At 41.8% G+C, this 26,223-nt stretch overlaps 1 protein-coding gene across 6 annotated transcripts in view; it reads right to left on the reverse strand.

Moving 5' to 3' along the window:
- Positions 1 to 26,223, reverse strand: part of MAPKAP1 (MAPK associated protein 1) — a 270,519-nt gene that overhangs the window by 15,700 nt on the left and 228,596 nt on the right. For all 6 annotated transcript variants that reach the window (XM_004375666.3, XM_023730744.1, XM_023730743.1 and 3 more), the window contains one exon: positions 14,314 to 14,451. In XM_004375666.3, the coding sequence (XP_004375723.1) occupies positions 14,314 to 14,451 (138 nt within the window). The remainder of the gene's footprint in view (positions 1 to 14,313; positions 14,452 to 26,223) is intronic.

Here is a 26,223-nt window from a genome sequence, read left to right on the forward strand (position 1 = left end):
CAATCTGCCGCTCTCTGTCTCTTTATTGGTGCATTTAGTCCATTTACATTCAGCATAATTACTGATAGGTATGAGTTTAGTGCTGTAATTTTGATGTCTTTTTTGTGTGTTGTTCACAGTTTCTTTGTTCCACTTAATTTTCTGTGCTGAGTTGTTTTTCTTTATGTATTTTCTTTTCATCTTTTTCATTGTTCTTGATTTTGTATTTGCTGAGTCTTTATATTCTTCTAGTTTTTTATTTTGACTTACAGGATTGTTAGTTTTCTTTGCGGCTACCTTAATATTTACCTCTATTTTTCTAAGTTTATACCAGCCTTTTATTTTTTTATATCACCTTGACTTCCTCTCCATATGAAAAAATCTATGTCTACATTTTTTAAGTCCCTCTTGTTGTCATATTTTAGATATTGACATCTGTTTCCCTATTTTCAGTGTTATAGCATTGATTTACTTTTGTGACTTCCCTATCTGGGTTGATATCTGGTTATTCTGTCTTGTGTTCTTGTCTTGGGTAGTTATCTGATGTTACTGATTTTCTAATCGGAGGACTCCCTTGAGTATTTCTTGTAATTCTGGTTTGGTTTTTGCAAATTCCCTAAACTTCTGTTTATCCGGAAATGCCCTAATTTCACCATCATATGTGAGAGACAGTTTTGCTGGGTATATAATTCTTGGCTGGCAGCTTTTTTTCCTTCAAGGCTTTATATATGTCATCCCATTGCCTTCCTGTCTGTATGGTTTCTGCTGAGTAGTCTGAGCTTATTCTTATCGACTCCCTTTTGTAGTTGACTTTTCGTTTATTCCTAGCCGCTCTTAAAATTCTCTCTTTATCTTTGGTTTTGGCAAGTTTGATTATAATATGTCTTGGTGACTTTCTTTTGGGAGCTACCTTATGTGGAGTTCAATGAGCATCTTGGATACATATCTTGTCATTTTTCATGTTATCAGGGAAGTTTTCTGCCAACAAATCTTCAACAATTCTCTCTGTATTTTCTGTTATCCCCCCCGTTCTGGTACTCCAATCACTCACAAGTTATTCCTCTTGATAGAGTCCCACATAATTCTTAGGGTTTCTTCATTTTTTTAAATCCTTTTATCTGATTTTTCCTTAAATAAGTTGGTGTGAAGTGCTTTATCTTTAATCTCACTAACTCTGACTTCAATTGCCTCAATTCTGCTCCTATGACTTTCTACTGAGTTGTCTAACTCTGAAATTTTATTGTTAATCTTCTGGATTTCTGATTGTTGTCTCTATGGATTCTTGCAGCCTGTTAAATTTGTCATTATGCGCCTATTTAATCTTTTAAATTTCCTCTATTGTGCTGTCTTAGTCATCTAGTGCTGCTCTAACAGAAATACCACAAGTGGATGGCTTTCACAAAGAGAAATTAATTTTCTCACAGTCTAGTAGGCTAGAAGTCCAAATTCAGGGCGTCAGCTCCAGGGGAAGGCTTTCTCTCTCTGCTGGCTCTGGAGGAAGGTCCTTGTCATCATCAGTCTTCCCCTGGACTAGGAGCATCTCTGCGCAGGAAACTCGGGTCCAAAGGATGCACTCTGCTCCCAGTGCTTCTTTCTTGGTGGTATGAGGTCCCCAAGTCTCTGCTTGCTTTCCTTTCCTTTTATCTCGAGATAAAAGGTGGTGCAGGCCACACCCCAGGGAAACTCCCTTTACACTGGATCAGGGATGTGACCTGGGTAAGGCTGGTGTTACAATCCCACCCTAGTCCTCTTTAATGTAAAATTACAATCACAAAATAGAGAACAACCACATAACACTGGGAATCATGACATAGCCAAATTGATACACATATTTTTAGGGGGACACAATTTAATCCATAACATGTGTGTTCTGCGTTTTGCTTTATTTCTTTCCTAATTTCTTGAAGAGTTCTGTATATTAATCTTTTGTATTCTGCCTCCGGTAATTCCAAGAAATCTTCCTCCTCTGGAAAATTTCTAGATTCTTTATTTTGGGAGCTTGCTGAAGCCATCATGGATTGCCTCTTTATGTGATTTAATATTGACTGTTGCCTCTGAGCCATCAATATTTATGTTTGCTTACTGTATCCTAGCTTCTTGTTTTGTTTTGATATTCCCAAATAGGCTGCTCACATGAGCTAGTTTGATTATTGGCACCTTTGAAGCTCTAATGGCCTGTCACCAGGTGGTTAGATCTGTTACTAGGTATGTGAGCTCAGGAGTCCGCCCACTCCTCCTGTATGGATTCAGCTCAGATGCCTAGATAGATAGCCGCCAAGTGTGTGGTGTAGGCTCTCCCAGGCCTAGACAAGCACAGGTGATTGGTGTAGCGACAGGCATCTGGCTGCAGCAGGGGGACTCTGAGCAAGGCAGCTGGCTAACGGCCACCCCCGAGCGTCCAGGAGGAAGGCGTGTCCATTTGCTAGAGTGTGTAGGTGGGTGGGTTTTGCAGCTGGACTATAAGCACCTAATGCTGTTGGCTGTAAGGACTGGGGGGGGGGCGCCTCTTATTCACGGGCCCCTATCACAGGTGGCTAGGTGGCATGGGTGGAGCCACCAGTCCTCAGGCCCCTGATGTGGGTAGGTGAAGACCCTGCTTAATGGGCAGAGCAGTGTCAAATGTCAAGAACCTGCCACTTCACAGCTGAAGTTAGAGTTCCGGTATATACCCTGTTGTACTGCGGTAGTGAGGGCCTACGCTGTTGAAATGGGCCCGCACAAGTCTATGCAGGGGGAAAGGCACTCAAAGTCTGTGGATCCCTTATGCCTATGCCTAGGCAAGGGAGGTGTGCCTACCCTGTGTTCCTGACTTAGGAGAACCAGCAGTTTATTTTTTCCCTGTTGTTAATCTGTTCATTCTCCAAGGCAGGGAGAATGGCTCCGGGTGTGTGACGGATCCTATTTCTGGCCCAGGGGACTTGACAATTGCTGAAGCCAGTCTAGGACCCAGTGCAGAGCAGGGAGTGGGGAGGTAAACGGGTGAGAGAGGTTTTTCCCTAAGGGGGGTGTTTTTCATCCGCGCCCTAGGCCGTACGCAATTATCTTTTGCTGATGAGGGCTGCTTCTCACTGGTTCTGGGTGGCCACGTAGACTCTCTTGTGCCGAGCCTCTTCCGGTGCAGAAAACGCGCCTTCTGAGCACTGCCACTTGCCTGCCTCACTGCCCACCCCTGAGCTGATCAGGCCTGAAGGGCTCAGGCTCTTGCTGGGTCAGGTCTGGCAACTCCTCGCTGCTTCTGAACCATTGCTCCCTCCTCCTGCCACTCAGTCCAGTTCCTCAACTCTGCCTTTGATGTTCAGGGCTCCCAGATTGCCATGTATAATCGAATCACTTGTTTTTTTGGGTCTTTGTTGGAAGAGGGTCCACTGGAAGCATCTGACTACTCCACCATCTTGGCCCTGCCTCCCAGCCTTCATCTCTTTTAACTCTACATTTCTCCTCTGCCAGGTTTGCCCCTTATGGTTTTAATTACTATTTATATGTTGATGATCCCAAAGCAGATATCTGGCCTAGACCTTTCTCTAGAGTTTCAGAGCCAACCAGTCATTACAACTGCCATATGCACCTGGCCTGAAGTGCAGCATGTCCAGAACTGACATTACCATTTCCCTTAAATCAAAGGCTCCACTGGCTCAGCTGGAGGCCTCACCACTCACCAAGTCAAGTTCAGGCATTTGATCCTCTAAAGAGTTTTCCATATGTTCATCTTCCATCCCTCTCCATCATGTGCCCACAATCCTCACCCAGGTCCTGACCATCTATTACCTCCATAAAACTGTAAGATAATAAATGCGATTGTTGTTTTAAGCCATTAAATTTTGGGGGGTAATCTGCTATGCAGCAATAGATAACTAACACACTGATCTTTTTTCCTACAGTGTTTAATCTGCTCTTAAACCCATCAGTAAATTTTTTTGATTTAGGTATTTCTCATCTCTAGAATTTTCATTTGGTTCTTTCTAATAGCTTCCATTTCTTTTCTTTTCGAGTTCTTGTTTTCCTTTAAGTTCTTGAACATATTTATCATAGTTATTTTAAAGTATTTATCTGCTATCACCTCTGTCATTTCTGGGTCTGTTTCTATTGATTGCTTTTCTCCTGATTACAGGAGACATTTTCTTGTATGTCTAGTAATTTTTTTTACTGAATGCTGGACAACATAAATGTTACATTGTTGAGTGTCTGCATTTTGTTGTCTCCTTTTAGAGAGTATTGGGCTTTGTTCTGGCAGGCAATTAATTTACTTGCAGATTAGTTTGGTCTTTTCAAGGCTCCTTCTAAAGCTTTGTTAGGGAAAGACTGACTAGTATTTAAACTAGGACTAGTATAGCCCTACTCCTAAGGCATGGCTTTTCTGAAGTCTCTACTAAGTGCCTCTGGTTGGTTAGAACTCTAGTTTATAGCTCCCCAGTAGCTGCTCTTTGTTGAGCCTTGTGAGGCCCCACCCTAGGTATGCACAGCTTAGTATACAGTGAAAGATTCAAGAGGACCCCATGCAAATTTCTGGAGCTCTTTCTCAGTGTAGCTCCCTCCTTTCCATACTCTGCTCTGCAAATTTCAGTTGCCTCAGTCTCCCCAGCTCAGTTAGACTGCTGTGCTCTCCTTGGGTTCTCCCTGCCTGGGCCACAGATCAGACAGTGTTTCCAGGATGATGGCTGAGGTGATAATAGGTCTCACCTTATTTATTTCCCTTCTCTCAAGGATCACGGTCCTATGTTACCTGTTGTCCAATGTCTGAAAACAGTTTCTTATGTTTTGCACAGTCTTCTAGTTGCTTATGACAGAAGAGCAAGTCTAGTACCAGTTACTCTCTCATGGAAGTTGCCTGCATGAGTCTTGTAAGCAATATACATTTTGACTTTAATGAAAGTATGGCTTACTTTTCCCATGTCTACAAAAATGCCTTAAAATCTAAGCACCCCACTTATTTATTATGAAAACACAATTTGGAGCTTGGCAGGAGGCAAGGGAAAACAGATTTTTCCCATCATTTATCCATCTGAGAAATCTTTCACACAGAGTTTTTCAGTAGGGAACAGTCCTTGCCCTTATCCCTTCTCAATTAGGATCTCTTCTGATGTTAAAATCAAGAATGAATCTGAGGAAATGGTAATAAAAATCTAGGAAAATGCAAATGTATGCAAAATTTTCATTATACCTAGATAACTGTTGTCTTAGGCTGGGTTCTCTAGAGAAGCAAAACCAGTAAAGTGTATAAGTATATTTAGAGAGAGGGATTATATCAAGGAAACAGCTCATGCGATTGTAGAGGCTAGAACGTCCTAAGTCCGTGGATCAGGGTAGAGGCCTCTCCCAAGTCACACAGCTGCAGAAGCTGGCAAGCCCAAGATCGGAAGGTTGGAGAGCAGGGCTCTCACTCACAGGCTGTGCAGATCCACGAATCCCAGGTTCGGCAGATAAGCTGACAGCTCAAGTCCCAAGAACGGGAGATGAGACGACAGGAAGCAGCTGCAGGATCCAGAGAGAGCAAAAAGCCAGAACGTCTGCTTATATACAGATGCAGGCCACACCCCCAAGGAGACTCCCTTTCATCTGACTGGCTACTCACAGTATATTAAATCATGGGAGCGATTACATTAAAACACGGAGAATCATGGCCCAGCCAAGTTGACACACAATCTTAACCATCACAATTGTTTTATCATTATGGGCCCATAAGGCCCAAGTAAATAATTAAGTGAAAACTTATAGTTAGAAAAAGGCTTCTCCCAGGAGGAAAGAAAGCTGTCACTCCCAAAATGTTTTCTACCCTCACAAATATTGATATTCCAATAGACACAAATTATTTGTTTAATAAGTCCTAGCAAAAAAAGAACTTTTCAGAGAATGTTAGAAAATCCTGAGTGTTTTAGACCCAGTCAATATTCCTCACAAACATACACATTCTTATATAGTTAGCAAACATGCCATAAACGGCCTTTATGAGCAACTTATGAGTACCTTATCATAACATGAGAGGCGTGTTCTTTCGATCTGGGGCTCACAGTGGAATCTCCTGTCTCCTAAGTTCATATAGTGTTGACCCTTCCAGAGACCACACACTGCTGTGAAACACCTCTTTTCCAGGAACTACAAAGATAAGCACACTGGTCCCATCTATCATATGCTGAGGGTAAACAGCAACGCAAGTTTAAGACCAAGACATTGGGTTTGCCTTGTCACCACAATCCTGAGACATTCTCCATTGTGCCTCCATATCTCTCTGCTGAAGAGCCATGTTTGCTCTTGGCTGACTCCAAATTCCAGAAGCACTTTTAAAAACTCAACATACCCAGGCAAAATTAGAGAAAGAGTCATTGAGCAGTGACTATAAGCCCTGGGTATAAACTGCTGGATTTCTGGAGGATGCAGCTGGAGCAGAAGTAGGCATGCCTGGTGCAAAAGTCAGATGTCAGTTAATGAGGATGAGATCAGTCAATGGGACACATGCTGCGTTGGCTCCCACCAGCGGAGGTCTCAGGAGCCTGGCCAAGGCTGCCTAGCTTAAGTGAACTGTTTCCTGAAACACAGTGATGGCCTATTTAACAGCAGATCACAGCTCAAGGTTGCTGGAAACCAAACTGGGTCAGAGAACCTAAGAATGCAGCCTGCCATTAAACGATGCAAGCTGGCCCCAAGCTTAGTTTTTCTCTTCCTTTATCCTGTGGCACATTCACTCCAGGTCCTTCCCTCCTACACACTTGGAAAAACTGAGGTGGTCCCCCTGGTTGCCTAAACCTGTCTCCCCGGCAGCTCCCTTGTTTTGCAAGGAGATGCTAAATAAATCAAAATGCACTAAGCAGCACTTCCACAGGCACTCGCCTCCTTCACTGAATGTGCACCTCATCAATCACACTATTGTCTGCTTGAAAGGCGAGCCTTGTAAATGTCATATCCACTCAGGCCCAAGGAGAGGTGCATCCAAATGCAGCAAGGAGTTTTAATTGGATAGTGTAATTAAACTAAAAAACCCCAGCAGACTCCCTTTGACAGGATAGATGAAGACCCCTTTTAATAGGGCTAGGAAACATATCTGTTAAAAGGATGAGGCACTGCCTGCTCCTGATTGTGCTCCAGAGTACTCTTATGAAAAGGCAATTCAATAACTGGGGCATTTAATATGTTAGAGTCAGTTGTGTTCTGTAATCAGGCAGTACTTACCGTATTTGATCAGGAACTTAGGAAGTAAGTCCTTGTCAAAAGCATAAAAACCCAATAGCTTGCCAACCTAATGTCTGGAGCACCTGGACCTCCTGGGGCTCGACAGTCTGAGGTTGGGCTGTAGCCCTTCTGGGCTGCAGGTCCATTTTAGCATAAATGCAGGTGCCTTACTTACTGTTACTCGGGCCAGAGCATGCCAGCATGGCCAGGGACAGCCACCTATTCTCCTCAGGACTGTAGCTCTTCCAACCAGTGGTGAATAACGTCACCCTCATTCCCCTTTCACACATTCTCATGAGCGTGTAAAGAATATAACAAAATTCTTGCTCCAGCAAAATTTCTGGGTATCATCTCCTTTAGGAACTGGAATGCCTGTCACATCTGTTTGTGTGAGTGTGGTGTGTATTTTCTCCACTAGAATTCCCCGTCAAATGGGAAGAAAAGAAATTGTGTGGTCAGAGGATTCAATGTATGGGCTGAGGTGCACCCAAGTTGATTTTAGTAACAAAACCTGAGTCCTTCTCCCTTTGTTGGGAGAGTGGGTGAGGGATGCACAGACAGGCATATTCAGATACACGTGTACATGCACACACACACTGACACACATGCACTAGAGGCCTGAAGCTCCACAAACAAGGTCACACAGTTAGTGAAAACGCATGAAGAGGCTTTTATCTGCACAAGGCTGTCTTGTACGTAGCCAGGATTTCAAACTGGTTCGTTCCAGTTTGAATCCCTGCTGGTAATTTGCATTTCTAACAAGTTGCATGCTATTGGTTAGGGACCAATTCTGAGAACCACAAGTAGAGCAGTGGTTCCCAAAATTTATTATACATCAAATCACCTGGGGATCTTGTTAAAATGTAGATTCTGATTCAGTATATTTGGGGTGGAAAGGCAAATTCTCAGCAGGGATTCAAATCAGAATGAACCAAGTAGCCCACATCCATCTCTTTCGGATGGAACACTAGTGTACCAAGGACAAGGTCAGGGAACGGAGCGTCTGGGTGGATCAAGAGAGCCTCCACACTGGGGGAATGAGAAGGCTCAGGTGGGGTGCAGAGGCAAGATTTCAGGCTTCCCCAAAACATAGTTTTCCAAAAACAGTGAGATGATTTGTTTTTTTATGCAAACCTGAAAGTTAGTTTCCCTGGGCCCTCAGACTGATTTTTCTCTTTTAAGAATGGTGAAGGGTTTGTTTGATGACTGCTTGCACTCTCCCATAAAGCCTTCTTGGAGCTGTCTGCAAACCTTTGAACCTTTTACTTTGGGTCTTTTTCACTATGGGTTGATGAACCCATTAAGAACATATAGGTGAATGCATATAATCTATGGAAACTGGTTACTGAATTAAACCATCAAATACCTTTAGGTTTAAATGAAAACTACATAAAAGCATTTCAGCTATCAATTTGGCTATCACTTCTAGCCAGTATGAATTCTGCTGGAAAAGCTATTTTCGTGCAGATGTGGAATTCAATGGGAAAGACTGACTCGTGTACCAACATCAATCAAAATGTCGACTTCACTGGCAGCTCTCAACAGTAACGCAGGTTCAAAGGTCACAGGATAAAGAAAAAGCCAAGCTCTGGTTCAGCTCTAATATCTCCTCGGTAGAAGTCTTGCAAAAGTACCCCCTTCTGTATTAGCCTTGCTTTCATTAATCTTCTTGCCATCTTCTTTAACTAGTCATGCAGAACCGCTCGATAGCAAGACGTATAATGGGGAAGGCCCTGTGCCTATTACCACGTTAACATTCTCTTAAGCCCCAGTGCAACAATGGAACGAGAAGGCAAAGGAAATCTGCGACTGCAGGGTGCAGTGCAGGCAATTCAATTACAGCCTGGGCTTACCTATGTACTTCTGACCTATAAAACACAAGAGGCCTTTGTGTCTAACTGGCTTGGCCATTAAGGTTGCTGAAGAGCACAACAATGCTGATCTTTTCTATTTAAGCCAAATCAATGTGGACAAATCATTATTCAGTAGCTTTAATTTAATTAGTAAATTAAATACACTACTTTACAGATCTTGTCAAGTACTTATGAAAAGAAAGATTCATTTAAGCAGGAGGTTACCAAGAAGCCCAGCTAATTTAACTCATAGCCTTAACTGAAGCTCATCTCAAATATCCAGCAGGTTCTATTCACTAGGGTTTAACAGTCTCCTCAGTTGTGGTCAACTCATAAACCCAAAAGTTCCTATCTTACATTCAGTGTTGTGGACAAAAAAACAAAAACAAAAACAAACAAACCCCCACCAACATAACCAACATTAACAGAATCAGATTTCCTTTAAATTATACTACTGCAAGAGAACATAATCAGGTTACCTCTATTATGTTGCTTCCTTAAGATTTTATATTATCTATACTTAATTGAGATACAGAGCTCTTTTCAGCTATAAAGACGACAGCTACTTTATTAAGGTTTAAATCTTATTTCTTAATGATAGGATGCTTCCTTTAAGGATTCTAAACCTGCACAATCTTTTTATGATGAAACCAGACCTGGCATGATTAAGCCTGGTACTTTATTTAAATACAGTCTTTGATGGGTGCTAATTTCACAGAAAGGTTCCTTGCTTTTGTTTCAGTGTTGGAATTTGGGGCTAGCACTGAACAAGAGAACCCACTGCATTCAAAGCTTGTGCCTAGATCGGTATAAGGATGGAAAATTCTTTCTTGGAGACAATTTAACCATGGCAGTTTCTGAGATGAAAACATTCTCCTCTCCTATGTGCTGTACACATCTTTGTTCCGTTAAAATGAATTAAAATTAATTCATCTTTTAGAGGTTTGTGACATCCTTTAAAAATAGCAAAAGATATCCTAAGGGGTGGCAAAACCAGACTGAGAAATCACTAATTTAAATAATAATGGCAGCATGCATGGAGCTTTTTTCTTTTTAAAATCTATTTATTCTTAATTTCTCAGGGCTTCTGATACAAAGAATTTCTCAACTAACTCTTTTAAGGGTCCATATTTGTATGTTCAGATCTTTTTTTTTAAGGCATGTATCTATTTAGTTATTAAGTTTCAGGTCCTTAAACACTCACAGGGAGAGAGCAATAAATCTTCCCTCTGAAAACAGCTTAAGAGGGAGAAGTTGAGGGTAAACGAGAGAGGCACAGAACTGCTATTTATGAAGTACGGCTGCAGAGTCTGGGTCCTTCTGATTCCACAATATATGTAATTATGTGTTCCACTGCAGGTGATCTAAAGCTCAGTCCCTTTGCCAAGTCAGCTATTCATACACTTTTTGGATATGGCATCAATTAAACTTGAGTCATGTTACTTATGATGACCAAATTAATGGTTTGACAGCAGCTTTCTCAATAAACATTGCAAACTGGCCATATTTGAATGTTTTAAAAACCACTTCTTTTCTGTTCAAAATTATGACAAACATGTCTCAAGTAAGACTGGGGACAACTTCATTATGCTCCCAACACTTAATGCCTTTATGTAAAGAAGGCTGTTTAATAACACGTCTATTCTATTTTCACAACTAAATTATTCCAGTTGGTCACACGTTCCAGTCTTCGGCAAGGCACTTGTGTTATGAGAGATAAAAACATGAAAAAGGAAATATATTGCAGAAATCAAAAACCTTATCTACTTCTAGACTCTGTTTGCCATAATTCATTCAAGAAGGCCCCAAGAATAATTTTTGATGTAAACTCAGCTACAAACATACATCACTATGCTGATAAAAATCACAGGCTAAACTTATGAAATATAGTGACTTTCATTTCTTTAGTGCTGTTAAAATAACTTTTTTTCTAAGGTTCAACAGACACAAAAGATAAAAAGGGTTACCATTAATCCTTAAAAAGAAAGAAGAGGAGGAAGAAAGAAACCCTGTGGATTAATTCTATGATCTGAAGGCGAACTTTTTAGATTAAGTCACTGCATTAATTGGATGAGGATACTAGAATTCATGAAACAACAATAACAACAACAACAAAACCAAAACCAAAACCAAAACCAAATACAAAGCATGTAAACCGAATCATTTAATACACCATTGTTTGGGCACTTTACAATGTAAATTATATTGAACAATTCTTGGTTTCTATTTTCTGGCCTCACTAAATTCAATCTCAAGTCAATAAACATTTATTGAGGAAAACACCGTGCAAGGCGCAGTTAGGTAGCGGCTGAGGATACAGAAACCAGGCCCTGGGTCAATTAGTTCAGTATGGATGGGCGAAAGGAGCAGACTTCCAACAGATAAATACAGCACAGTGTGTGATGTGCTTTACCGGAGGTGTGTACAAACTTCTGGGGGCAAAGTTACAGAGAGAGGCTGACAGTGGAGCTGGATCTTGAAAAATGAGTGGGCTGGGCGTGGTGAGGTGAGACATCCATTAAGACAGAGGGAGAGTTAGAGTGGAAGGTGTATTCCAGGCAGTGGGAATAGCAGAGGCACAGAATGCAAGGTGTGTCTGTGTGTGAGTAGTTCACAGTGACCATAGCTCAAGTTCCGGATGGAAAGTTATGGGCCATGAGGCTGGAGGGTTCAGCTGGTTGTCAAAGTCTGTGAAGTGCTACTACGCTGAGGAGTCTGAATTTTACTCCGTAAGCCTGCAACTTTTAAAGCTTTTTTTAAGCAACAAAATCTTTTTATCAGATGACTTTAAAGAAAAAAATTATTTATTTTTGTTATTGCTGAGAATATACACAGCAGAACATACACCAATTCAACAGTTTCTACACCTACAATTCAGTGACATTAATTACATTCTTCAAGTTTTGCAACTGTTCTCACCCTCCTTTTCTGAGTTGTTCCTCCTCTATTAACATAAACTCACTGCCCTCTAAATTTCCTATCTAATCCTTCGAGTTGCTGTTGTCAATTTGATCCCATATAGACAGTTCTTAAAAGAGCATAATGCTCAAGGCAGAACTTTGTTACTAGTAAGCTAACCCATTGTTTGGTTTTAAGAAGACGTCAGGGGATATTTTTGGTTAAAGGTTTAATATCAGATGATTTTTAAAATACAGAATCCCTAAACAGAAAACAAAAAAGTAAGAGTTCCTTTGGTTGAAGGAGGGCCTTATGTCCAAACCTGCCCCATGCACGCACGCACGCACGCACGCACGTGTCCTTCCGAGAACCCTAGAGTTCTGAAGAATATGGTTTGAAAAGCACTGCCGTGGTGACTGGGGCTTAGGAATTGTTTTACTGGGGCAATGATCCTCTTGTTTTGGAAATCATCACAATTTCTAGATCTCTGGAGCCAGAATGAGAGAGGAGGAAACCTCTGTGGGATCCACATCTGCATTTTTTACATGGAACCATTCCATAGCTCTGAAAGTAAGACAAAAGAGTCTGTTTCTGGATTTTTAACACTGCAATGGTGGGGCTCATATCTGCTATTTGCCAGTGCATCCCAGTGCCTGGAACTTGGTCTCACTCACACAGATGTGTAATAGTTCCTGAATGACTGACCCCATGAGGCAACTGGGAAGTGGGTGGCTGTGAATCTTTTCTTTGCCCCCTACAAGGTGAGGTGTGTTACATCCTTTACCTTTCAGTGCCCAAATCGTAGCCCTCCTTGGCACAGAGTGAGTCTTGGTGTTAGAAGGGAAATCTGAATCTTGCTTCTAGTGATTTCCCTGGCCTTTCCACTCTAGCTTCTCTCTCTATGCAATGTGTAAGTGATTGCCTTTCATTTTTCAGAGACAAAGGAGAATTTATAAAATGTTACTTTTCAAAGCATCCTGAGTTTTTGGAAGAAAGATGCTAGAATAATGACATCTTTATTGGCTGACAGGCTAGAGCGAAAGGGATTAGGAAGATGTTTATCCAAAGGCAGAGGGAATCCAGCAGACGTGGGGCAAGGGCCCCAGAGCAGCAGGCAATTTTATCACCAGCTTCTTCTGGCAGCCATCTTGCAGACCCAGAGGCCGCAATGGGATGACAGCAGTGGTGGGAAGGGGCTGGGGACAGCTTCTCCTGACCTGCCCTGTACCACTGAGTTCTCCCTTCTTGCCAAGCTATAGGCTGAGTTGAAAGGAGAATAAATAGCCAAGCACAGCTGGATTTGACAAAAAAATTAAACACCCACTCATAAATGAGGCAATATGACATGTCCCCATCTGTAAGCCCCTTTTAGGAGCTCAGTGCGCCTTAGGCTCCTCAAAGATTTGAACCACATTATAAGCACTTGCTGGCCTTTACCCATCTTATTGTTTGAGTATGTAATTCCTTATAACATATGTTCTCAAATTTAGTAAACATTGTAACATAGGGGGATTAAAAAAATTAGAAACTCAGGCCCTACCCCAAGTTACTAAATCAGAATCTACTGGTGTAGACTCAGGGTAACTGCATTTTAAATAGGCTCCGCAGGTAATGATGGTGTGTACCAGGGTTTGGGAACCATTGTCTTAATAGCCTTCTCTAGGCAGTTAATGAATCCTTTTATAGTTTAAGCTTTTTCCTCCATGGAGAAATTTCAGTGTGATCTGTGTGTCCTTTTTGACCCCTGATAGGACTAGGGTCCTAAAAATGATTAATCTAAATGCTAAGCTCAATTACTTAACTACAAAAATATAAAATGTCAAAATATACAACCAGACTATCCACTTTGATAATTTAAGCAGAGGAACGCCAACCCAGCAGCAATCTCTTCTGTAGGACCAGGAAGGAGTTTAATTACGAAGTGGGAGGTCATGCAGCTGCCAATAATCTGGGGAGGGCTGACACTTCCGGCATGATGGATATCTAAATCTAGTCTTCAGCTGCCATGAGAAATTCCCTAGCTTCCCTTGATTTGTCATAGAAGGAAGGCAAGCCCAGGTCTGACTGGTCAAGTACCCCAAATGAGAAGGGGAAGGGAGCACAAGTGAAATGAGAGTTCTGATGCGTGCAAGTTCCCAGCAGGAATCTGCCCCCTTACCCACAGTCCCCTGGGAAGGCCTGCTGAGGTCAGGAGTGGGGGCTGTGAAGTTCTCTGCTGGTATCAAGACAGAACAGGATGGAGGCTCGTGTCAGGCTCTGGGCACAGTACAATCCCGTTTGATTAAAAGAAATTTCCGGTAATGAATTAAACAGACCCAAGGAAAAAAGGACACGGTGGCAATATATTCTCCTGGCACCCAGCATACAGAGGGGAAGAGAGGGAGAAGAGAGAAAGGAGACATAAATAAAAGGGACTACTCACTGGGGCTTTTTTCTTCAGCAAGGTCACAGGCACAGAGCAGGTCAGAATCGATTGAGATGGGTTTCTGCTTAATCCAAAACTTAGTGCTGGCTTTCTGATTCGTAACAGGATCTATCTCTACCTTGTCTCCAGAGATACCTGTAAGGCCAAGGGGAGGACAAAAAAGAAGTCACAAAAGTGGAAGATGTGAGTGTTTTTAGTCTAATAATTTGACCAACTTTACGAATCCTACACTGGATGTACATGAGTATTCTCTTAGGACTCTGGAGAATGTCACAGACTTCTTAAAACAAACACAAGGAGACTCTAAATGGCACCAAGAAGTTGTACAGTTTGGTTTTCTGGATGAGTGAGTTGGGGGGAAAGAAAATAAATATATAAAAAGGTACTAACACACACCTTCTTAGATAAAATATAGATACAATATAGAGGTTACCTTCATACCATCATGCTGTAATGAAGTAAATGACGAGATTCGTTTAAAAAGCAATTTTCATCAGTTTTTTTTTTTCTTAAAGAAGTTCTGAGTTGAAGAGATAAATTTATAAAATTTGTAATATTACCGATGCCTAAAGAGCTAAGCTACTGAGGAAGAGTTTCTGATCTGGGAAAACCTTACACACTAAGAATAGGAAAAATCTATCTCTTCCTTTCTCTGACTCTAAATAATTATCCAAGAGACATTTAAAGGAAGTTGCAAGAGGATCAAGGGGTCCTTTACAAACAGCCTTCCAAGTTCATGTCTTGGAGGTCATTGCTTCTCTGCTGAGGGAGAGACTTAGCGCTGGGTGCGACCTTTATGCAACAAAGACTTTATACCAGGAATCCAGAATGTTAAACACGGGCACTTTAGGATGTATTTTCAGTCATGTTGTGCAGTGCCTGGGAGTAAAAGTGTCAGCAGAACAAAGGTAACACCAGGGATGGAAGGTGTCCTGGGATACCTAGGAAATGCACCGCATTTGCTCTCCTGGTACTACAGCCTGACACACACCAGCTAGGCCAGACGCTCTCTCATTCTCTCTCTTGCTGAAAACTGAGGAATCTGTTTATGAAGTGAGACAAAAACCTTCACAATGCCTTGCAGAGTGAGCCCCATATGGAACCTTAAACGTAATTACATTTTTAGGCCACAGTTTAAAGGCCAGGGTCAAAGTGAAAAAAGCAAAATGAAGTAAGGATATAAGAAATAATTAAAATAAGAAAATGTACATACTGTAACAGAAAAGAATCAAAGTTAGGATATTTCATGCTATGAATCTTTTTAATAATACTCAGAAATATTTGCATAAAGTGTGAAAAAATCTAGCAAGTCAAGTGCAGATAAAACAGCTCAATTAAAAAAACAAAACACCTAATAACCATAACCTGACAGCAAATTTAAAATTAAAAAACAAATACAAACAGAATCCTAATGATTACGTCTGCTACATACTCCATTCATTTTTATTTTATTTTATGAATAAATAAATCCCAAATTACCATTAGACCAAGGCAGAAGACTGTGTAAGACAGACTACAGCAGAGACTCCCCGGTTGTCTTCAGAGGAGAGAATGTAGTGATGGTTGCTTAACCCTGGTCATTACTGTGCGCTCTTGGGTAAAGACGAACAATCGGCAGTTTTTTATTAATCGAATGCTGGAATTTTTCATTAGACGTATTTCAGGTACACCATATTTCAATTAGGCATAATGTCATAAGTCCAATGGATTCTGGACGTGCAGGTCTAGATGATTTCAGGAGGGTGAGAATGTACCAGGAGACCAATTTTATTTCATTTCACTTAAAATAGATTACGACTACATAGTTACACTCTTCCTTTCAATTTGGTCATTAACTGTTAAAGATCTGGGCATTTCTAGAGTTCCCTGAAAGGAAGAAAAGTACTTAAGCCATGGTTGTTGGTAGCATCTGTGTGTGTGTGTGTGCATGTTTTTTTTCCTTCCTTCTTCAGCTTATTTTGACATTTATAAAAGTCAAAATGAGCAGAGCAAAATAAATGTGCATATGTCTTACTGGAAATAAACCCTGCTCCACATTCCTTTCTCAGAAAGAAACGGGGGGAAATCATCACCAGGGAGACACGGTTTTAAAATTTTCTTCTATGGCCCTGCAACTCCTGAAGCCGCAGTCAGTCAATATTGTTAATGTACCTTGTTAATTTGATAGGATTTGTCAGGTAACTCCACTGGAAAATTATATAAAACTGTTCCAGATGAAAAGATGATAGTGACATGAATTAAAGTGATAGAACAATAGTGGAATATAAACCAGAAATGACACCCAAAGTGGCTGTTGATTTATTGCCGTACTGAGTTTGGTTCTGGGCTCCCATGTATATTAGTGCTACAGATCTGGGTCCATTTAGCAGAGGGATGCTCATACATACATCACCAGCTCCTGCTCCAAGCCAAGGTCACTCCCCACTGCATCAATCTTTTCAACAGAGCCTACTTCACAAAGCAGGACTTTTGTAACCATCTCAGATGTAACAGACTCTAGTCCTCTTTCATCTTTCTTTTATCATGTAAAGTACACCTTAACTTCTATTATTTTTATCTGCAAATTGTTACTGTATAGTTCATCCATTATGGGCTGTATCTCTGCATCAACTGCCTAAGCTCTGCACGGCCACAAGAACACTTTCCCAATGACGCCCTTTCTTGGGGTTACTGTGCAGCCACTATTCATATAGGGGAACCCCAAGTCTGGGGCTTGGGAATGAAGATGTGGGAATGAATGCATTAGGTTCAAGATGGGGAGGAGCTGGAGGACAGGAAGGGGCAGACAGGTGGAACACCATTTAAACAACAGGCGTGTTCCAAAAAAGTCACGTGTAATATCAGATTTTTTCTGAATCAAATCACATTTTCCCATTGACTTCTAGTTCCAGAGATAGTTTATCTTCATTCTGGATTGACTGGCAGGGGCTTCCCACACTTCAGTTTTAAGTTTCTCTGCCCTGCAGGCTTTCAGTCAAGCAGTTAATGATCTGTAAAACACTCACCTGCCTAGAGGAGTCACTATTTAAAGGAATCCGGAGGGGAATCTTCCCTGATGGGAACAATCCTTTTGTACATTAAATAATCTCACCCTACTTGAAATATATGTGTGAGTCGCAGTTTCTTAAAGCAGAGCACGTGGCCACACGGAAGCCTCTTTGCTCCTGCGGGACAAACAGCCGCTCTCAACTTTCAGTCCAGGAGGCCTGAGACAGTCTGCAGTGGGAGCCCATCTCCTGAGCACACACAAATCCCCCTACTGAAGAGAGAGAGTCTGCAGAATCTAGCCTGGAAGCAAACAGAGAATTCTTCTGTTCCTGGCCTGGGAGTCCTAGGTTTCCTTCTTGGTTGGAAGAAGGAGGCATCCTGGTAGAGGGGAGACCAGTTAGAAGATTGGTGTCTCTGGCCAAGGGGAAGGATGGCAAGGGGTGGGGAGGAAGCATGTTAAAGGCAGAAGTACTAGGACTAGGCAAATGACAGGATGTGGGGAATGAGGGAGACTCAGAGAGGATCCTGGGGTGTCACCATGGGGATGAAGGGAGGAGAAGGAGACGAAAGAGAAGGGTGTGGAAACCAAGCCGGTGGTCTTGAGTGGGGATGTCAAGCAGTAGCAGCTGTGATCCACTTGTCACTGCTGTTTCTCTACTGCTAATAGCTGAGGGGAATGAACCGTTAGGAGGTCAGAAACAGCATCAACTCCCTGAGATGGTGGATCACAGAGAGCAGAGGGCACTGAATGCATGTTCCTGTGGATCATTTCCTCAAGGCCAAGGCCACCAAAAAGAGAAAAGGTGAAAGCCTAGGAGGAGGCTCTCTGCTGTTCTTGCTTCAATAGATGCAAGCACCAAGAATCATTTGTTGCAATCTCCTCCTTGGGCCCAACAGGTATTGTGCCAATTATAATTACCACTTATTGAGCACCTACAGTCTTAACCACCATCAACACCACAACTAACATTAACTGGCACCAACTATGTGCCGGCATGGTTAGACATCCTCTGTGTACATTAATTCAAATTTCATAACAAACTTACGATGTTCATTACTATGTTTATCTCTATTTTACAGATAAGGAAACTGAAACACAGGAAGGTTAAGTTAACTTGCCCAAAATCATACAGCTAATAAGTGGCAAAGCTGGAATTTGAACCTAGGAAGTCTGGTTCCAGAATATGTCCTCTCAGTCACTACACTATTCTGCAAGAACTGCACGAGGTGCTTTATATAACACACCCTAGGAGAGGTGAAGTTGCTTATCCAAGGTCAGGGAGCTTTTAAGTGGGGAAGCATTTTTCAAACCCAGAGTTACTTGGTTCCCAAGTCCTGGTTCTTTTCACTGCTCCACATGGCCTCATCCTCCATTTGAATCAAGACGACATAGTACGCGGAATGCAAAATGGTACAGCTGTTGTGGAAAACAGTGTGGTAATTCCTCAGAAAACTAAAAATACAACTACCGTATAAGACAGCAATTCCACTCCTAGGTATATACCCGGAAGTCTTGAAAGCAGAGACTCAAACAGATACTTGTACACCAATATTCACTGCAGCACTATTTGCAGTACCCAAAAGGTGGAAACAACCTAAATGCCTATCAACAGATGGATAAACAAAATGTGGTACATATATACAGTGAAATACTACTCAGCCAGTAGGAGAAATGAAGACTTGATACATGCTACAATATGGATGGAGTTTCAAGACATTATGCAGAGTGAAGTAAGTCAATCACAAAAGAACAAATATTGTATGACCTCACTTACATAAAAAGACAAGAAAAGGCAGATGTACAGAGACCAAAGTTTTATTAGTGGTTACCAGGAGCGGGAGGGAGGGAGCAAAGTGGGGTTGTTTATGGAGTGCTAAGTTTCAGTTTATGGTGATGGAAAAACTGCATTAAGGGTAGGGCTGAACAGCTGATTACTGTAAGTGCTGTCAATAAGTTGTACACCTATAAAAAGTTGAATTGGCAGAAGTTGTGTGACAGATATATTTACAACAATGACAAATTAAAAAAAAGAGTAACAGCTGAGGCTGCTTACATACAACAAAAAAACTTCATGGGATTTAGTTCCTTGGTTTGGAGGTTTAGGGTCATGGTTTCATGGGACATACCAGTTAACTGGCCTAATAACATTTTTAGTGCTTCTGCTTTACCTCCTAGTTCGTTGAGTAGTGCCTAGAGTTTTAAAGGCTTGCAAACAGCCATTCAAGGCATGACAACTGGTCTCTATTGACCTGGAGCAACAGAAGAAGGACAGTCAGGAATAGGAGGAGGATACAGAATGTGTGGCTAATTGCCTCCATGAACAACTGTCTCCTTTGCCATGACACCAGAAGAAGTGGATGGTACCTGGCTACCATTACTGAACATTTTGATCAAAGATTCTACAGAAAAATCCTGATCAAAAGGGGGAACATGCAGAACAGAATTTTAATTCTCAGGTACTCTAGACTCTCTGGAGCCATGAAAGCTGGATGAACCCCTGAAACTATTGTTCTGAGATAATCTTTAAACCTTAAACCAAAAATATCCCCTGAAGTCTTCTTAAAACCAAACAATAGTTTAACTAGTAAAGAATGTCTGCCTTGAGCATTATGCTCTTTTCAGAATGATCTATATGGCATCAAATTGATAATAACAACTTGAAAGATTAGACAGGAACTTTAGGGGCCAGAGAGCTTATGCTAATGGGGGAGGAACAACTCAGAAAAGAGGGTGAGAATGGTTGCACAACTCAAAGAATGTAAATAATGTTACTGAATTGTACATGCAAAACCTGTTGAATTGGTGTATGTTTTGCTGTGCATATTCTCAATTACAAAAAATGAAATGATATAAAAAAAGGATGTAATCAGGAATCCTGTCCACAGCAGTCTTTAGTCACCTCTCTCAATTTCCATCAACGAACAAATAAATGCTAAACTGTGCAAATGTACCTATCTATTTTGTTCATATATGGCAAATTGGAGCATGAAATCCAACCATTATTCCTATTTCTGACCACTGGGCATGGTTTTGATTTCTTTGGCTAAAGTTTTTGTGTAGAGTCACTGAAGGAAAGGCAGAGGCACTGGCTGAAGTGTCACCATGAACTATTTTTAAGTCATTCGAATTATTAACTTATTACCAGGAAACAAGGGAAGCTAGCTTTTGTTAAGTTTACATTTCCCCAACTTAAATGACCAACAATAGAGGAATAGCTCATCTATCCGTGATGAAATACAGTAGAACCATGAAAAATTATGTGTGAGAAATTTTTGGCTTAGAAAAATTCTCATGACACAATACTAAGTGAAAAGGAAAGGATTCAATTATGGAAAAAAGTATTTGTAGAAAAGACTGGAAGGGTATATTCTAAACTGGCTTAACAGTGGTCCTTTCTGGTTAGTGAAATTACAATCTTCCTTGGACTTTTCTGGATCTTTCCAAAACAAACAAAATTCTCACCAAAAATAAAAAACAATGATCATTTTAAAAGTTGACATTTTTGTGTGTTTGTTTTCTACTTTAGAACTCAGTACGCCTTCCCAATTTTTAAAACATGGGGAAGGGAGTATGGTATAACCGATAATCATGAAAAGTGATCCTAAGGTGGAAGATGACTTTCATACTTCCATCAAACAGTTCTTAAGTGCCCAAGGAGCTGAGCTGCTGGGAAGGGCTCCTGTGATCTGCGTTATACTCTTCTTGGTGCCACTCTAAAAAATGGTGACCAGCAGGTTCTACCCTACCACCTATGTCAGGTGAGGAAGGAAAGAGCATAAGGGCTCACCTGGAGAGGCCAGGGTCAGTCGGTCCCGTCCCTTGGAAACAAAGGAGGCCATCTGTCTCCTTTCCCAGCTTTCCTCCCCTAACCACTTATCCACAGCAATCGTCAGGACCTTTTCATGCTCCCACTTCTGACAGCTTCCTGATACAGTGAGTCAAACTTCACTGGAAGCAAACTATCACACCAACTGACAAAGGCAGAAAACACTGCCTGACTGCTGTCCTACATCAACACCAGCATATATATCCTTCCTTAACAAGACAGCTCAAAATAAATAAAAATGCAACTCTAATGTGTATACAACTCTCTGGGGAATCTATTTGTCCAAGGCTTTAGAATTATCACAAGTAGAACCTTGTCTGTTTTAACTAACCAAAAGATTTCCATGGAAGGAAATTAGCACTGTGTATCATCTTCTGCTAAAACAGGGCCCTAAGTTAGGTACTTTCGTGAACAGTGACTTATTCAGAGCTTACAACACCTCCGTCAGTAATGTGTTGTTGTGTGCCATCAAGTCAATTCCTGCGGAATGACTGGTGGGTTCAAACTGCCAACCTTTCGGTTAGCAGCTGAGTGCTTAACTACTGTGCCACCAGGGCTCCTTCAGTAATGCATTATTAACCCATTTTACATTTAAAGGCAGTAGTGCAGAGCTAAAAAGGAAAGATGTCACTTTGAGGACTAAGGTGCACCTGACCCAAGCCATGGTGTTTTCAATTACCTCATATGCATGCGAAAGCTGGACAATGAATAAGGAAAACCAAAGAAGAATTTATGCCTTTGAATTATGGTGCTGGCAAAGAATACTGAATATACCATGGACTGCCAGAAGAATGAACAAACCTGTCTTACAAGAAATACCGCCAGAATGCTCCTTAGAAGCAAGAATGGTGAGACTTCGTCTTTCATACGTTGGACATATTATCAGGAGGGACCAGTGCCCGGAGAAGGATATCGTGCTTAATAAAGTAGAAACCAAAAACCAAACCAAACCAAACCTGTTGCCATCGAGTTGATCCCGACTCACAGCGACCCTACAGGGCAGAGCAGAACTACCCTATAGTGTTTCCAAGGAACGGCTGGTGGATTCGAACTGCCAACCTTTTGGTTAGCAGCCTGAGCTCTTAACCACTGCACCACCAGGGCTCCTTAAAGAAGAGGGTCAGCAAAAAAGAGGAAGATCCTCAATGAGACAGACTGACACAGTGGCAGCAACAATGGGCTCAAACACAGCAATGATTGTCAGAATGGATTAGCACTGGGCTGTGTTTTGTTCTGCTGTACATAGGGTCTCTAAGAGTTGGAACCAACTCGAAGGCACCTAACAACAACAACAACCTTGCAGACAGGTTAGGGATGGGAGCTTTGGAGTCAGACAGTCCTGAGTTCAAATCTCAGCTTTGCTACTTCCTAGCTAGTGACTTTGGGCAAGTTGCTCCAAAATGGAGATGATAATAGTATCTAACTCATGGGGTTGTTGTGAGGATTAAGTGGAATAAGGCATGTAGAAGTGCTTGGAATAGTGGCTAACACATGGCTAATGACTAATACGACTACTTCCAATCATTATTATTCTGAGTCAGGCACTGGGCTAAGGGATGTAACACAGTGTGAGACAGACCTAGTGACAAAGGTGAGGACTGGGCAGCTCAGGGAGCTATGAGAGGGATGTGAACAAGGAACCTGACTGGCCCTAGTCTGGGAGTGAAGGGGAATTCACCCTGAGACCTGCTCTATACTCCAGTCCTGGAAGTACCAGGATCCAGAACGACTATCCAGCTGGGGAGAACAGTGCCCTTAACTCCATGAATCCTTGCAATAACCTCCCACCACCAAATGTCATTGGGCATACACCTTCCCTGCAGCCTCAAAGAGTTCAATTCAACAACAGGAGAAACAATCTCATAACTGGAGTTGTAGTAACATTTGTGTTAGGGAACCTCAATCCAGTGAAGTCTCTTTGTTGGCACATTCCCACAGGTGTTATCCTGGGCAAAATTACTTCCCCCTCTGTGAGCCTGAGCTTCCTCCCTTGTAAAATGGGGGTAAACAACAGTACCAACTCCCAGGGTGTCATGAGGATGGAATGGCACAGTATGTACAAAACACAGCACAGTGCCTGGCACATAATAAGGGCTCAATTACTACTAAAATTATTATTAAAGATAAACCCCAGGAAGGTGAAGTGTTTTCCCAGGGTGAATCAAGTTAGTAAACTGCACAGCTGGAATGAAGCACAGCTCTACCTGTCTAAGTCTGGTGTGTGTTCCGACCCTCCGGCTGTTCTTACTGTCCCGGAAGAGAATGTGCGACACTCAGGAGGTACAATTTCCCCTAAGACACGCTTGCAATACCCCTCTAGAGACTAAAACACCGCTTTAGCGAAGATTAGGACATAAAACATTCCCTGCCTCAGTGTATTTCCTGAGCTATTGTTTACTTGCTCAGACATCATGAGCTGTGGTTCATTCATCAATTTTTTCCAACTTTGAATCTAAGACTACAAAAGCTCCACTGCTGTTAAATCCTGGAGTAGCTTTTTATACAAGTCTGCAGTCCTCTTGTCTTCAGGTTACCTAGAGCCTACGAAAGCCTGGAAAAGCCCCCGGGACCGTCACTGAAGAACTCTTTGCCAGAGTGGATTTTGCTGAATATACACAGCCAATCGATAGCATCCACAGAGCAGTCAGGGAAGTCTTTGTAACTTGTCTGAATTTACACACAGGATCAGACACATAGGCTGTTTGGGCTTAATGAGACCTTAGAGATCACCTAGTCTGGGGTTTCATTCTCCATATGAAGAAATTGAGGCTCAGGGTAGGGATATGACTTGTCTAATGTCACCCATTAATGACAGAGCTGTGACCATAATTCACATTCCCACAATATCAGTCCAGGGCTTAAACAGACCAGCTCTCCTGCTTCACAATGCATTTTCATGTTTATGTAGTAGGTGTATACATACATTGACCAAAGACATTACAGTATACAAAGCACTGCCTCCAGCAATGTTGTAGGGACCTTAAAGTAGGTGAAAAAAAATCATATTTTGGGTTGCAACTGAGACCCAAAGCAAGTGGGGTCTTGAATCCTAAGATCACTGGTTCCATTCAAGGGGCTAACCATCCAAAACTGTTTGGGAGCCACAACTCAAAGCTGCCAGTTCCAGTGTGTGGACAGTAACAGACTCAGTGACAAGTCTGAGTGTACCTGACTAGAACACTATCCTTGGAATGAAAACTAAGGGACAGCCGGAACATGAATGAGACCAAGAAGGTAAAGCAGCTCTCAGCACAGCACAAGGTTGGCGCTCACTATATAAGAGCTGAGACAGCTGCATCTCAGTAATATTTGTCTTTGGACGTGGGCTAAGCTCTCTTCTGAAGAGAAGGCAGTTACAGGGAGGTACTGACGTAGTTAGATTCCCACACTAAATACTCTCTAGGTAAATGGATACCTCAGGTGAGCTTACAAGGCCAGTTAGGAAGCAGTAATGCTGTCTTTTATGAGAATTCATAATGTTGTTTGTAGAATGTAGAAAAATCAGATCTACTTCATGTTCAGGCTTTGGAATACTGTTAGATATCAGTGCCAAGGATGAGGAAGTGATAAAAAGAATACAGAACCTTTGATGAACTCTCACATATTGTACTCCTTGTACTCCCACTGATTCCATCATGCCAGCCACCTGAGGAAACTGACACACTGTGATCAGCAACTCCGGGTTATTAGCAGGAATTCTCAAAAGGGTGGGTCTGTAATTCAGCTTTCAGCCAGACAACAAATACTTTTGATAGTATATTACAGGCTTCCTAGGTCATGGCTGGCATTTACCATCTGACCTTTTTTGTTTCAATTTTCCCCAAACCCATGCCCCCTGCCAGCCTCGGCATGTCTGGGTAGCATCCCTGTCTCTGTGCCCTTGCCTCTCTCCAGTGGTCAGGTACACAGGCATAAGTGAAATCAAGTTTAATGGAAATAACTTCAATTTGGTATAAGTTCAAACAAGATATACAACTGAAAAGCATCTGTACTTTTAGGCCCAACAGAGAGGAGACACAGACAAGATGAACCAGTCCAAGAATACTGTAGAAAAATACAGAAATGGTCAGGCACGATGGCTTTGTTTGGTAAGCTTTCCAGGCTGGCAGAGCAGGGATGGCGAATAGATTTCAACTTAAGTACCAACTCCAGTTGACTGGTAGGAGTCATTCATTGCGTATGTTGGAAAGTATTCTGTGGTGCCGTCTAGGACCAGAGGGAAGAAGTGCAGTGATTGATTAACAAAGTCTAAAGGGGAATGGGAGGAGGAAGCAGCAGTACACATGCTACATTTCCATGGGATATCCAAGTGTTAGGTAGGGAAGAGAGGGATATGCAGAATTTTTTGAACTGGCCAACTAAAGGTAATCACTTTCTTTGTGAAGGCAAGTTATTAGTGATTAAGGCACCTGCGGTGTGACAGAAGGTATGGGATCGGGTTTCAGTACCAGTTCTACTGCTGGCACTGGATATCCCACTATAGATCCTAATGGCTGAGGAGGAGGGAAAGGAGTTAATACTACGTTAGTAGTTTTGTGCCAGTAAACATTATCTCATTAACTCCTCCAAATCTTAGTTTTCTCTGCCGTGAAATGGGAATAACAACAATGTGCTGTGTGGGTTATGTAAGGTAACAGGATTGAAAGTTCTTTGTATACTGTGAATTGCTATAGAGCTATAGAGTAGTATGCAGTACAATGGTGATTTGTATTCAAGGAATAATATAGTAGGTGCTAGATTTAAGTCTCAGACACTCTGGTGTTCTGATCACAGCTTCACTACTTACTAGTTTCTTCCCTATACACCCAGTTTCCTCATATATAAAATGGAAATAGTATCAGTACCTATCTAATAATAGTGCTATGATTATAGGAGACCATGCACACAAAGAAAGCAATCAGGAAAGTGCCTGGCACACAGTAAGCACTTGATAAACAATAACTACTGTCATGGACTGAATTATGTCCCCCCAAAAATGTGTGAATCAATTTGGCTGGGCCATGATTCCCAGTATTGTGTGGTTGTCCTCCATTTTGTGATTGTAATTTTATGTTAAAGAGGATTAGGGTGGGATTGTAATACCCTTACTAAG

The sequence above is a fragment of the Trichechus manatus genome, unplaced genomic scaffold, assembly GCF_000243295.1.
Source record: "Trichechus manatus latirostris isolate Lorelei unplaced genomic scaffold, TriManLat1.0 scaffold00038, whole genome shotgun sequence".
In the NCBI taxonomy this organism is placed as follows: Eukaryota; Metazoa; Chordata; class Mammalia; order Sirenia; family Trichechidae; genus Trichechus; species Trichechus manatus.